Consider the following 14,085-nt stretch of genomic DNA (forward strand, 5'->3'; position numbering starts at 1 on the left):
GCTTCCTTGCGGTTTCGGCGCAAGTAGTAGGATCTGGATGTAGACACCATCTCCATACTGGGCAGCGAAACCAATGCACGCTAAGTCCAAAACAGGTACTAACCGTGAAGGGTATAGAAGGCGATGCTGCGTGGATATAACCGAGTAGCAGAACGGTTGCATGAGGTGATGGACTCGGCATTAGGACATCCATCTAGCCCACTTTTAGCCGGGGTTGACATTGTGACGTGAGTGTCAGAGGACCCTGAGGCTGAAACACGAGTTGCATGCGTTGCTCAACACCGGCGACCTGAGGCGATTGCTGAACGACGATATCGCATTCGGTATCCTGTCACACAGGCCAAGAACTGACGTGCTCACAGCAGTGTGCTGATCAGGGGAGATTCTGTAGGAGTTTCTATGTCGAACCGTCCCAGGGATTATCGATCAGGCAAAAATCCGTCAGAAGTTGCGGCTGCTTGAACGTAATTGAGAAGTGAGAAATTTTTGATGATGATGATGATGATGAAGACTGTGACTTCTACAGATGACTTTGGTGAGGATGACGGGTAGCGATGAGCAAAGAAGAGATGTTGCGTCGCCTGGCACGAGAGGTAAAGCCCATTGTCCAACAGTCAACCGCGCAAATTGCCAACCTTGGTACATGCAGAGGCTGATCATGCAGCTACACCATTGTGATACATGCTGGTAGCTGTTCATTGTAATGTCACCTGCAGCCTGACAGTCGCCAGCACTGTCGTAGCAACCGCGTTCGATCGTCTGCGCAGTGACGTCAGCAGATTGTTGCGCGCAAAACGCTATCCGGAGAGGTGTGCTTACACCGATGCGCGGATTGTTGAGTGTGAAGGCCACGTACATGAGTCGCTGGTAAACACGAAGGAGGGTGTAGGGCATGCCAAGACGTCGGACACATCGTGAGCGAGAATGACTCACTGTCGCGCTCTCTCATTGGACGGCTCGTAAGCATTAAGTGGGGACCAACTTCACTTGGAACCACACTTCAAGCTACGCTAATGCAGTTGTTAGGCCTCAGGCCCAAATCTAGCGAAAGGGCGTAAGGAGGCTTACACGGATGAACTCGGACAGCTGGTACTCTCAGAACACGAGGTGGTTGTTGTTGCTGTGGAGCATCGCTATCGACATTGCTCACATTTACTCATTATGAGGATGCTTGATGAGTTTGGAGAGCACAGGTTGACTATGTGCACATTCTTGCTCAAGGTGAGTAAGAGTGATTGTGCTGAGAAACAGAGGTAGAGATTAGGACAAAATATAGAGGACGTGAAGTAGAGTTCGTAGCTTCGTAGAACAGATAATGCAATTCATCATAACCAGATTGACTGTGAGTACCTATCGCCATGTCCCGATGCCCTCTGAGATTATACCCTATTTTGCCGATCTGAGCAACACCCTGAACAGGTGTACCCATGAATCGACCCATTGTCCGACATCGTCTGAAAAGAGGCCCCCCTAAGTGTTGAGAAAAGAAAGACGAGACTATTATTTGCTGACCGACCGATACGCACAGGGCTACTTTTGAGAACGTAGAAGAGCACGAAGCGTCTCGACCTCTCCTTCCAATCTGGCGTTGCGAACTTTGAGATCATCTCGTTCAGCTTTGACGTCCTTGAGTTCGGATTCGAGAGTACTCATTTGATCGACGCGCTTTTGGCGGTAGCGACGAGCAGCGAGTGTGTTGGCCTTGCGCTTCTCAACCCGGGAAGAGGACTCTGGAGCAAGAGGACTGTTTTTTGTAGATGACAATCTGGATGAAGAGGACCGCTCAGTAGGAGACGAACCATGGTCCTTGTGGCTTGTAGAGGAAGAACCAGATAGAGAGTGGTCTGGACAGGTTAGACACAAGTGAAACGCCAGGGAACGTGGTCCTTACCTCTCATCATGGGTGCAGATGAATTCATAATGTTGATATTGCCCATGCCGGGTGGCATGGTGAACATGTTTACGTTGTCTTCCACTGTTGGAAGTAAAGCAGAGTCGCCAGGAAGCAGTTGCGTGCCATCGCCAAGGTAATGTGAGTCAGATATAGGAAAGAGGTCCCAGTCAGGGGTGGCTTGGAAAGAAGGGTCCAGTGCAAGTAGGCCACATGACAAAGCGGCGGAAGAGGAAGAGGCAGAAGTAGTTGTAGTAGGAAGAAGTGAAGTGGTATCGAGAAGAGCACCGCTGTTGTCGGCGGTGGAGTAAGAAGTTGCGAAATGCCAATTAATTGACGGACTTCCAGGGCGGCTTTGCGATGACACGGAGTTGCTGTGGCTGCCAGAAAATGCGGAAGAGTTGGCTTGGAACGTATCGCATGGTGACGTTTGATTGCTGCATCCTGGGATGTTAAAGGGCGGGTCCTGATACCCGCTGGTGAAATCGAGGAATTCGTCAAATGGAATTGGAGACTATCTGAGGGCGCCCAACACGGGGTGATGAGCGCGAGGTTTGGTGGTGAGAGGAAGAGCAGCCGCGGGGTGGCATCTCTTTATACGAGAGGAGGGCGGTGGATTCCCATGGTTTAGGGCTGATGGCATGCGCTAGCGGCCTACCCCGGTCGCAGTTTCCTGCAGCGCCTGCAACTTTGAATGTTGGTCGGCTGCGCCCTCCAGCATCGGCAAGCACAGCCCACACCGACGACATGGCCGCGACACCCTCCTCACGACTACTCCGGCCCAGTCTCGCATTGGCGCAGCAGGACACGATCCTCTTTTTCCTCGTCCCGTCGGTCCAGTGCGCGCGCTTCTCCACATCGCCCGCCCGGTGGAAGAGGGACAACAACAAGAACAGAGGAAACTCTGCAGTTCGAGCCACGGGTCTGCGTCCTCGTCAGACACTGTCGGTCAGAGAGAAGGATTTTTCAAAGCAGCAATTGCCGAAGCCCGTCAAGATTGAGCAGGAAGTGACGGGCACACCAGACCATGGGCTGTGGGATTTCTTCAAGGACCAGAAGCTCTTGCAGACGCCAGTAGACGAGCAGCGGCATGGTAGGCTGTAATTGGACAGACGGAGGGCTTATGGCGGCTGACAGAGATGCAGGGCGCTCGTGGACTGTTGGCGAGTTGCGCAGTCGGGACTGGGACTCACTACACCAGCTGTGGTGGGTATGTGTGAAGGAGCGGAACCGCCTCGCGACCGAGAAGCTCGAGCGAAAGCGCTTAGAGGCGGGCTACGGCGACTACGAGAACCAGGAGCGGGACAAGACTGTGCAGGAGACGATGAAGGCAATCTTGGACACACTAGCCGAGCGACACCAGGCATACCAGGAAGCCTATGTACTGGCACAGCATGATCCCGACATTGACCTTTCAAGAACGGACGGCCCACAGTATACCCAGCCAACATACGTACGTTCGACTTTGTCGTGGGGTTGATTGTATGCTGACGCAGTCTACAGGATGAGCTCGAAGCAGATGAGCCCTCGTACAACGCTGAGACCGAGGCACCTAGCGAACAGCCCTCGAAAGACAAGATACTCCCAGAATCCGAAGTACAGCCGAAGGAGAAGGCGAACCACGCATAACGAGGTTCATGAGGGCATGTGGCATACGAGTCTGGGTAGCGTGTAGGCGGGAGATACACCTGTTCTGTGTCCTGCAGATTTGTGGTCTGGGAGAATTGTAACTTTACGCATCACACATCATGTCGCGTCTGGGACGGCGAACTCGGAGAGCCTGTAGCGCGGCGCGGCTGCTCTATCGAGCAAGGTGACCGAGCTTCGTAGCATATCGCGTGTATCATAAGCAGTCATGAAATCAGTGAATTGCACTAATCTAGTATATGTCAAAAGGTAGTGAGTTATGAAAGTAATGCCAGCATAAACAGGCCGACCAGATTGGCGAGGCGCTTCCCAAAGAGCTACCAACCCCACATCCATCACACCGCCCTAACACCGCTCAACCACGCGCCTTCTTAGCGGACATCCTCCACCGCAATCCTCAACTTTTTTATTCTGCAACCGACATTTCACAGCCATGGACGAGATTGCACCCGAATACGACGTCGTGGTCCTGGGAACAGGTGGGTTGCCGTTACCCCACCTACGTAACGTGCGGAAGCTAACTATACCCAGGTCTCACTGAATGTGTACTTTCAGGGTAACACAAGGACTCGACGACGATTCCTGAGCACATGCTGACATGCTTGCAGTGTCCTTAGTGTCAAGGGCAAGAAGGTGCTCCACATCGACCGCAATGACCACTACGGCGGGTATGTCATCTTGACTGGTACATTGGGGGCGACAGCTAACAGGGTGCAGTGAGGCGGCATCGCTGAACATCGAAGCAGTAAGCTCGCAACATTTCCAACGAACATACACATGCTGACCCGATGACTAGCTGTTCAAGAAATACGGCCAGACAGAGGGCGAGCCATGGAAGAAGTACGGCCGCGTCAACGACTGGAACATCGACCTTGTCCCCAAGCTCCTCATGGCCAACGGTGAACTCACCAACATCCTCGTTTCGACAAACGTTACCAAGTACCTCGAGTTCAAGCAGATCGCCGGCAGCTACGTGCAACAGGGCAGCGGCGCCAAGGCAACCGTCGCAAAGGTTCCTTCAGATGCTGGCGAGGCACTGCGATCGCCCCTCATGGGTCTCTTCGAGAAGCGCCGCGTGAGGAACTTCCTGGAGTGGATTGGCACATACAAGGAGGATGACCCAGCAACACACAAGGGTAGGCACGCTCCGGCAGACATGATCGAGGGATGAAATCTGACATTGCATGCAGGCATCGACATCCAGAACTCTACCATGAAGGATGTATACGACAAGTTTGGCATCGAAGCTACCACCCGCGATTTCATTGGTCACGCCATGGCCCTGTACCCCACCGACGACTACATCACGCAGAAGGGACAGGCCAACGAGGCCATTGAGCGCATCAGGCTCTACGGTAACTCTGTAGCGCGGTACGGAAAGTCTCCATACATCTACCCGCTCTACGGTCTCGGAGAGCTGCCCCAGGGTTTCGCTCGTCTCTCGGCCATCTACGGCGGTACTTACATGCTGAACACCGATGTCGACGAGTTCATCTACGACGGTAACAAGGTCGTGGGTATCAAGGCCACCATGACGGAGAAGGATGATGCTGGCGAGGGCATGAAGTTCGAGACCAAGGCAGGAAAGATTCTTGCCGACCCCTCATACTTCCCCGACAAGGCGCGCGTTACAGGACACCTGCTCAAGGCCATTTGCATTCTCAACCACCCAGTGCCCAACACAGCCGATGCCGACTCTCTGCAACTGATTATTCCTCAGTCCCAAGTTGGACGCAAGCACGGTATGTATGCATCTGTGTCATGATAGGAGCTATGCTGACAAGTCTGACCAGACATCTACATCGCTGTCGTCTCGTCTGCACACAACGTCTGCCCCAAGGGCTACTACATCGCCATCGTCTCCACGATCGCCGAGGGTGACAGCAACCACCACCTTGAGCTCCAGCCTGGTCTTGAACGTCTCGGAAAGATCGAGGAGAAGTTCATGGGCCCAGCTATCCCACTCTACGAGCCACTCGAGAGCGGTGCCAACGACAACATCTTCATGTCGAAGAGTTACGACGCCACTAGCCATTTCGAGACAACGACTGGTAGGTTTTGAAGCTCCGATGCAATGGACAGAATGCTAACATGTGGCAGATGACATCAAAGACATCTACCAGCGGGCTGAGGGCCACGAGCTGGTCGTCGAGGGCCTGAGAGAGGGCGCAAACTTCAACGTTGAAGAATAGATAGAATTCCGACCTGACGGATGAACAAGCTGCAATGGTCTTTTAGGTACATCGTTTGGTAATCGCTCAAGACTTGGCTTCTATAACAATGACATGCATTCCCAACCAGTGCGAACGCGACGTGTGATGCTGCGGAGCTCGAGCTCGGTATTTCCTATTTGGGCGATGGAACTTGCCTCTCGCAACTTGGCCACCACGCGTTTCTGACGAGCGTGCCATCCCGCAGAGACGGACGGTAGCTGGTAATCGAGACCGAGCAGCTGCGTAGTGTGTATAGGTGTGCTGTTGAATCTCTCCTAATGACGAATCAGAATCTTGGCAGGGATACCTCCATGGCTCTGCAAACCATTTGAGTACTGCAACGCGTCCACAAAACGTGTCCTCGAGGCGCATTGCTCTTCTCACACTCCTTTGCAATGGCGCAATTCGGTCGCTACAGATTCCTGCTGATAGCGGTGGTGTTCCATCTGCTGTACATATGGAGTTGTTTCTCGACCTACTTTACGAGCCCTATTGTTCATGGCATGCGCGAGCACCGTGTAGAGACGCAAGAAGCTCCCGCTAAACGCTTGGTGCTCTTTGTTGGTGAGTCGCGTCAGAGGAGCCCAACAGCAAGTGCTAACAAGGCAACAAAGGCGACGGTCTCCGTGCAGACAAGGCATTTCAATCGTTTCCCAACCCCGACCCGAATCCTCCGTCCCTTCTCGCCGACAATACTACCACCCCGCGCCCTCTCGCTCCCTTCCTTCGCTCTCGCGTTCTGGAACATGGCACCTTTGGCGTTTCCCACACTCGGGTTCCCACCGAATCCCGCCCTGGACATGTTGCGCTGATCGCGGGCCTATACGAGGATGTCTCAGCAGTCACAACTGGATGGAAGCTGAACCCAGTCAACTTCGACAGCGTCTTCAACCGCAGTAGACATACATGGAGCTGGGGCAGTCCCGATATCCTCCCCATGTTTGAAACGGGTGCGGTGCCTGGAAGAGTCGACGCATACTGCTATGGCGCGGAAGAGGAGGATTCGTCCAAAGACGCCTGGGTGTTGGACGAATGGGTATTCGAGCGCGTCAAGAAGCTTTTTGCGGACGCCAAGACGAACGCGACATTGGACGCTGAGTTAAGACAAGAGAAGAGTGTCTTTTTTCTTCACCTGCTTGGGCTGGATACCACGGGCCATGCGCATCGACCTTACTCGTGGCAGTACCTGCATAATATCCAGATCGTAGATCGTGGGGTCCAGGAGATTACACAGCTGATCGAAGAGTTCTACAACGACGACAAGACGTCCTTTGTATTCACAGCGGACCACGGCATGAGCGATTGGGGAAGTCATGGCGACGGACACCCAGACAATACACGTACTCCCTTGATTGCATGGGGCGCTGGTGTCGCGCCTCCTGTGAAGAACACATCAGGCGTTGCTAGAGGCCACACCGAGTTCTCCTCTGATTGGAATCTGGACGAGATTGAGCGACATGATGTCGACCAGGCTGATGTTGCGGCATTGATGGCTTACCTGGTGGGTCTGGACTTCCCAACCAACTCGGTCGGAGTCTTGCCGCTTTCCTACCTTGACGAAAACCCCAAGGCCAAGGCAGAAGCTCTTCTTGTTAATGCCAAGGAGATACTGGAAATGTATCACGTCAAAGAAGACATGAAGAATGAGACGCAGCTGCGGTACAAGCCCTTCTCAGGCTTGGGCGATGAGGCGCACTCTGTCGAGCATCGCGTTGCTGATATTCAGTCGTTGATCGACAGCGGCAACGCAGACGAGGCTATTCGTAAGACGTACGAGCTCATTGACCTTGGTCTCGAAGGACTGCGGTATCTGCAGACGTACGATTGGCTTTTCCTCCGAACGTTGGTGACTGCTGGCTATGTTGGCTGGATTGCTTTCGCCATCACAACGGTTATCGATCTGCATGTGCTCACCGAGCATGTTCCGGCACAGAGAACGGTGGCTAGCATGGTGATATTCTCTTCTGTGCTTGTTGCACTCTATGGAGTGTTTTTCAAGCAGGAATCACCGGCCATCTACTATGCATATGCCTTCTTCCCGGTCCTGTTTTGGGAGGAAGTCTTTGCACAGAGACAGTCGCTTGTCAAGGGCGGCAAGATTCTGTTTGGTCATCTCAACTCTGGCGCTGATGTCGCGAAACTAGTGTTTGCGACTGTTGGCTTCTTCGGATTGCTCCAGGCTTTGGTGAGTAGATTCGGCACAAGTGGAGACGAACATACTGACCCAACGATAGGTCCAAAGCTACTTCATCAGGGAAATCTACACAGCATGCTACCTGCTTGCGACACTATGGCCAGCAGTGTATGGTCCGGATTTCATGAAGAAGAACATGGCGACCGTCGCCACTTGGGCTTTGTCTTGCATAGCTATGAGCGCTTTTACACTACTGCCAGCCAACAAGGCAGAGGATATTCGTCTGATGTACGTACACGCGGTATTGATGTTGACTAAAAGCTAACAACGTGCAGCCTGCTTGGAGGTGCATTGATGTTTGCCGTTGGCGCACTCTACCTTATCTTTGAGAGGACGATCCTCGAAGACGGCAAATCCCAATCTGAGCTTGCCAAACACGAGTTGAACCACTCGTCTCGTATCATCCTTGGCATCCAGCTCGGCCTCGTAGCGCTTTCCATGATTGTCACGAAGAGCAGCGTCAGCTACTTGCAAGCGCGCCAGGGAATACCATTTGGTGTTTTGACAGTAGGACGGGCAACACTGTTCGCCTCGCTCGTGGCACCCCAACTCCACGGTCTCTATCCCAACGCGCACTACGTCCACCGACTGGCAGTCATTTTCCTCCAGTTCGCACCAACCTTTATCATTCTCTCCATCTCGTACGAAGGCCTCTTTTACTTTGCGTTTTGCATGTGCCTGTTCAGCTGGATGCGCCTGGAGCACCAGGTCTACCTGCATAGCACTACCAATCCTTCGACTACAGCCATTACATGGGACCCGGCCAAGCCTACCAAGGATGCTGCATCGGACCGCCTTGACTCGCTTCAGAGGGGCGAGTACAGATCTCTGACCCTGGCCGACGCGCGCATAGCTCTGTTCTTCATCTTCTTCATCCAGTCTGCCTTCTTCAGCGCCTCGAATATCGCCTCGGTATCATCCTTCTCACTCGACGCCGTCTACCGTCTAATCCCCATCTTCGACCCTTTCTCCCAGGGCGCACTCCTCATCATCAAGCTCATGGCGCCCTTTGCCGCCCTCTCGGCCAACTTTGGTCTCCTCAATCGCCGGCTAGGCGTGGCGCCATCAGCACTGTTCATGGTGGTGATGGCGGTCAGCGATGTCATGACACTGAGCTTTTTCTACATGGTCAAGGACGAGGGGAGTTGGCTGGAAATCGGAACAACGATTAGCCACTTTGTCATTGCAAGTTTATTGGGCGTGTTTGTTAGCGGGCTGGAGATTTACAGTGAATGGACTATACGGGGCGTGGAGTTTGGTAGCAGCAAGAAGGTGCAGGGCAACGGGACAGCCAGGGGGAAGGTTAGTGAAAAAGCAGAGTAGTGGTTGTATAGTGGTAGTATGCACCTAGACTTTGGTTTGACATGCGCGTATGTTATGTTTTTTTTTTACCATGTTAGGATAGCAATAGGGGAGAGAGGGAAGAATAGGGTTCACTACGGGTACCGTAGACTTGCTAGTATGCGTGCTGTCCCGGATTCTGTGCAGGCGAACGTTGAGGAGACCCTAGGTACAACCATGCTTCTTCTCTGAGATGAGCCGGGTTGCCGGGCAACAGTGCGCGGTGGGTTGTGATGTGATGATGATGGACGTGGAAGCGACGGCACTCCCGCGTGGGGACGGCCAAGTCGCTTCAAGAAGCATTGCCGTGCTTTTATTTCTTATCGGATCCTGCATGGCGTGAGAGCACACGGCAGGCTTAGGCGGACGAGTCGCGTTGGCTGCGAGGCTGGGGGGAAGGCGGCTGGGAGGGCACGGCTGCCACAAACGAGCGGGGCCCAGCGACTGCCAGCTAAGCTACCTATAATGGTCCTACCCAACAACTCGGCCAGCCCAGAGTACCAGCACAACAACATCAACAACCACCGCCCGCCGCCGCATTGCTACACCCGCTAAGTGTGCTCCTGCATTGCCTGCGACTATTCTTCCGGGCCAAAGATATATAGTGAGTCTCGTGCAGCACGCGCTGTCAGCGGTGTAACGTGGTCATCGATTGTCGTGTTATCGTGTCTTGGAAGAACAAGGGGCCCCCAACCACCGCCGCCCAGCTGCTCCGCGTCGTTCAACCTCGCACTTTTTCTGCGAATCGAAAGGCCATATCGCACACACCCAACCATTCTCTTATTCACGAGTCGAGGCGCAATCTCGCTTCCTCTGCTCTAGCCAGCTTATAACCACGACGGCCTTCACGCTTCTCTGCAGACTCTTTCTTTTCGCATAATGTTCTTCAAACGGTAAGTCGGCACCGCCGCCACGGCATGCTGCGACTTGCGCTAACTTTGCATACGGAAGTCGGTCCAGAGCCAATTCTTACGTAGACAACAGTGAGAACCCGCGCTCGCAGTCATTCGACGATTACACAGATAAGCGCCCTGAGTCGAGCCGGAAGGAGTCCCACCAGAGCCAGCCTTTCTCGCCCGCCGACGAGCCCGACATGTATCCCCGCCAACAGCAGCCCCAAGAGCCGACGTTCGCCCAGAGCGCTCCCCCCTCCCACAACACCACAAACATGCCCATCCGCTCCCAGCAGATCCCCTCCACCGGCAGCAGCGGCCCCATGGGCCTCGGCATGCCCGACCTCATTACCGCCGCCTTCAACCAGGCCGTCCAGCCCTACACGGAGAAGATTGAGCAGCTCGAGAGCCAGCTCGCCGACCTGCAGAACTGGGTCGACCAGCTCGAGCAGCAGCGCGCCGAGGTGCACAACTGGATCGACAAGCGCGGACTGCGACCAGGTAAGCCTGCAATTCCCTTGCTGCTGCATCCATTGCTCGACACCCCATACTGACTCCCCCCAGATGTCCCGGCCTCCATCGCCAAGATCATGGACACCACCACCGCCGACGCTGCGCCCACACTCAACGCCCAACTCGATCGCAAGATCACCATTGTCAACTTCGACCTGCACCGCCTGCAAGACGACCTCAACGACTCCATTTCATCCTCACATTTCGCCTCGGCCATGCTGAAGTTCCTGCCCGACATCCAGCGCTTGACCCTCCTTCCGTCCGGCCCGCGCTACGCCTTCGACCTAATCCTGAAGCTCGGCGGCAACCTCAACTCACACGGCGGCATCGACAGCGCCGATGCCGGCGACATTGCCGCACGCCGCGACTTCTACAGCAGACTCGACGAGACCATGGTCGACGTCGTGCAGCGCCGCTTCGGCGAGGGCGAGGGCTGGGACGTAAAGCGCGAGATCAAGCGCATCGAGAAGACCGCCAGCTACCTCAAGACCTACGGCGTCGAGCCATACTTCCCCTCAACGCTCGAGATGATGAAGCGCGAGATGGAGTTCCAGCCGCATAACAACGGTGTGCCTAACGGGCAAGGAACCCCGCCGCGGTACCACTAAATCTCCAGTGTGTGAGCTGGAGGTGTGCTGACAATGGTCTGTAGTACGAGTGCGCTTTACACGTCTGATCATCCTGCGATAGCAAAGTCAAAAACGACGTAGGACGTTGTGAAGGCAGATAACCGGCGCATCCTAGAGTTGCGCACAGGCGAGGCTGGTCCGTCGCGGCTCCCAATGCCTACCTCCCCACCGTCTGAGGGATCTGCTCCACCACAGCCGACAAGACCTGCGCCTTCGAGACCGGTTCTGGTCCATGTGGAGCATCCCAAGCTTAATGTTTTGTCTAGCGGGGATCGTCCCGTTGGTCCTGAGTATGCACCCGAAGCTTAAACTGCGATTCCATCCGGCCCGACTTGGCAGACTCCATACCACCAGCTCATCGTTTGTACATCCCTCACTGGCCTCTACGATACGGCACTCGTTCTTCACACCGCACCTTGTCCACTCGCACACTACCAGGCTCACACCATTCTTGTTTTCATCTTCCCTGTGCTTTTGCCAGGAATATAGGGGGCGCGACGAACGAACGCCCGTAACGATCACCAACTGTACTTTAATACTTTTTGACTGGGAAACGAATTTCTTTGCTTTTGCATGAAGGGGGAAAGGGACGGGAAGGGGTGATTGGGGGTGTGTTTGTTCTCTTTGCATCATACCCGAGCATTTTGATAATGAAAGGCGGCGTTTTTTTGTTCTATTGATTTGGATAGTCTACATGTAATCTTTGGTGGGCGTGCAGTCGCCGCTTTCCAGGGCAGCTGCGAATAGCAATTGAGCATATGATTCAAAGTTTTTGTTTATGGGGATTGAATGTGCGTCTCCTCGTGGGAACTGTTGTCTAAGGTTGTACTGGTCCCGTACCAGATACCGTTCTACACTTGTCACACATACGTCCTTTCCTAATGACATGGTCTCACAATGGCAGTCGATTGTCTGTTAGCTGCGGATTCCTTCGGTATTTCATTTCAAATCCTGAAAGAGAAAGAATACGGTCCAGTGTTTCCCTTTCCACTGCACGCTACCAGGACTTCGAGCAGAATGTTGTGCTTCCTTGGGAGTTCCAAAGCACGAAAGAGAGGAAACGTCTCACGGCAATGGGGCTGGGTAGAGGCCATTTCCCGACTATGGCTGCGCAGGCATTGTTGGACACGAAGTAAATCGCCAAACCTCAGCCGTTGTAAAGGTGATAGGGCAAAAGATGGAATGTACGGAAATTGTCCCAAGGAACGTTTCTGAGCAGGAAGAGAAGATGGGTGAAGAGCAAGTGGAAAAAGGTGCTGTGGTCACACCTGACACTGAGAGTCTTGAGCAAACTGTAAGCAACCTTGCTAGGCATGAGCAGCAACCACCTGATCGTGGTGGCAAGCAAGATCACCTTGAAGATAAGGAGGGCCCAGCTCTGTAATCTCATCTCACTCTAACAAGTATGGATGATCCTGATACTCCCAATCTTATTATTCGTGACCGCATCCGCACCGCACATAATCTCTTTGGGACGTATGTAGTCGAGGTCAAGCTTGATGGTGCTTCACACTTTGCAAGTTCACGTGCTTTGAACAAGTGGTGTGGCGCTTACAGCGAGCGCTCGTCTGCTAATGACGAAGAGTACAAAGTTGTAGACTTTGGCCGTAGGAGAATCTCACCCGTGATTGCGCGCGCCTTTTTCCAGGCAATCTCGCCTTTTCCTCGGAACGAACTGCCAACTCACGATATCATCCCGGATCCGGACTTATCCTTAGCTCACGAAGACGTAGCTCTGGTTATTCTGCCTGATAACCCCAAGCCAAGAAAGATAGACTGGAACTTTGATGCTTGTGCCAAGATGTACAAACTGGCTACAGCGCTCAAGTCGCCAGTCGTCAAGGACATGGTAGCAGATAGGATTCTGAAGAATTACCTCGAGTACTGCGAGGAAGCCGAGGAAGACGAAGATGACAAGCCAAGCCTAAAGTTTCCTGTCAAATTTGCCAATTCATTGACAGTGAAAAATGACTTGCCAATCCTCCGTTTGTTAGTGGACATAGCCCTCGACCAGATTCGCCGAGGACACAACCCACCGTCTCGACTTGCGACGCAAGTCAAGCGCCTCTTAGACGATCGCTCGTCAGAACAAGAAGGTAAAACGCAAATGCTCCATGACCAAAGCCCAACCACAGTGTGTGCAGAGTACCATGGCCGTGGTCGACCTTGTCACACAGCCTACGACGCGCGTTATACAACAGAACAGCTCATCCACGACATCTTCCAGCGGATCAAAATAGATACATGCCGGGAAGCTCTTGAAGCCCTTGAAATGGAAGATAATCAAGACACAGATGACGATTCTCCAAAGAACGCGCTGGACAGATACGAGCTGCTGCTCTGGTCTCGCGAGATGGAGGAGAAAGTCCCGCTTTTCATGCTAGAATATGAACGGCTTGCTACGAAGCTGAATGGTATTTGGGCGCGAGATGAGGAGGCTGATTCGGAAGATGAGAAGAGGGCGGAATGGCTCGTTGAGAAGATTACTGCGCTGAGAGTGGAGCATAATGAGCGGTGGCTGGATTTTGGAGAGGAAGAGGATGAGGAACCCGGGCACTATGCTGAGCAGTTGTTCGATGGCTGTTAGAAGAAGTCGCAATGTTTGATTGGTGATGAACTGGTAGCCGACAGTATGTCTGGTCTTCAACAATTCAACGAAGAAAAACGTCCAAGGTACATAATTCTGCTTTATCAAACATTCTGTACACTGCAACCATGTCCAAAGTGTATAGGTATGCTGTAGATGTTAGTAGCAGCACCTTAC

The 14,085-nt window shown here is 53.4% G+C and overlaps 6 protein-coding genes across 6 annotated transcripts; 5 read left to right on the forward strand and 1 right to left on the reverse strand.

Annotated features, from left to right (window-relative positions):
* Positions 1-1,267: 1,267 nt before the first annotated feature.
* On the reverse strand, positions 1,268-2,455 carry ACET3X_000419 (uncharacterized protein). The gene is made up of 2 exons (XM_069447713.1): positions 1,892-2,455; positions 1,268-1,844 (listed from the first exon to the last, which is right to left on the reverse strand). Exons 1-2 carry the CDS (start codon positions 1,956-1,958, stop codon positions 1,531-1,533), a joined length of 381 nt encoding a protein of 126 aa, XP_069310661.1. The 5' UTR covers positions 1,959-2,455; the 3' UTR covers positions 1,268-1,530.
* A 183-nt stretch (positions 2,456-2,638) lies between these two features.
* Positions 2,639-3,520, forward strand: ACET3X_000420 (mitochondrial 54S ribosomal protein uL29m; the record flags this gene model as incomplete). Its single annotated transcript, XM_069447714.1, has 3 exons — positions 2,639-2,984; positions 3,037-3,344; positions 3,395-3,520. 3 exons carry the CDS (start codon positions 2,639-2,641, stop codon positions 3,518-3,520), a joined length of 780 nt encoding a protein of 259 aa, XP_069310662.1.
* Positions 3,521-3,971: 451 nt separating this feature from the next.
* On the forward strand, positions 3,972-5,730 carry ACET3X_000421 (uncharacterized protein; the record flags this gene model as incomplete). Its single annotated transcript, XM_069447715.1, has 8 exons — positions 3,972-4,017; positions 4,070-4,094; positions 4,147-4,206; positions 4,256-4,283; positions 4,335-4,674; positions 4,729-5,280; positions 5,332-5,589; positions 5,639-5,730. The coding sequence occupies 8 exons, from the start codon at positions 3,972-3,974 to the stop codon at positions 5,728-5,730; spliced, it is 1,401 nt and encodes a 466-aa protein (XP_069310663.1).
* A 416-nt stretch (positions 5,731-6,146) lies between these two features.
* Positions 6,147-9,268, forward strand: ACET3X_000422 (uncharacterized protein; the record flags this gene model as incomplete). Its single annotated transcript, XM_069447716.1, has 4 exons — positions 6,147-6,315; positions 6,366-7,936; positions 7,986-8,173; positions 8,221-9,268. The coding sequence occupies 4 exons, from the start codon at positions 6,147-6,149 to the stop codon at positions 9,266-9,268; spliced, it is 2,976 nt and encodes a 991-aa protein (XP_069310664.1).
* An 897-nt stretch (positions 9,269-10,165) lies between these two features.
* Positions 10,166-11,402, forward strand: ACET3X_000423 (uncharacterized protein; the record flags this gene model as incomplete). Its single annotated transcript, XM_069447717.1, has 4 exons — positions 10,166-10,179; positions 10,238-10,680; positions 10,744-11,290; positions 11,345-11,402. The coding sequence occupies 4 exons, from the start codon at positions 10,166-10,168 to the stop codon at positions 11,400-11,402; spliced, it is 1,062 nt and encodes a 353-aa protein (XP_069310665.1).
* Positions 11,403-12,726: 1,324 nt separating this feature from the next.
* Positions 12,727-13,908, forward strand: ACET3X_000424 (uncharacterized protein; the record flags this gene model as incomplete). The annotated part of the gene is made up of 1 exon (XM_069447718.1): positions 12,727-13,908. The coding sequence occupies one exon, from the start codon at positions 12,727-12,729 to the stop codon at positions 13,906-13,908; it is 1,182 nt and encodes a 393-aa protein (XP_069310666.1).
* Positions 13,909-14,085: the final 177 nt, after the last annotated feature.

Source organism: Alternaria dauci, chromosome 1 (genome assembly GCF_042100115.1).
Source record: "Alternaria dauci strain A2016 chromosome 1, whole genome shotgun sequence".
Classification (NCBI taxonomy): domain Eukaryota; kingdom Fungi; phylum Ascomycota; class Dothideomycetes; order Pleosporales; family Pleosporaceae; genus Alternaria; species Alternaria dauci.

Excerpts from the sequence above, each read along its gene's own strand:
- ACET3X_000419 (XM_069447713.1), bottom strand. The coding sequence starts at position 1,958 with ATGTTCACCATGCCACCCGGCATGGGCAATATCAACATTATGAATTCA. Across the intron at positions 1,845-1,891 it reads ATCTGCACCCATGATGAGAG|ACCACTCTCTATCTGGTTCT; the intron begins GTAAGGACCACG and ends TAACCTGTCCAG.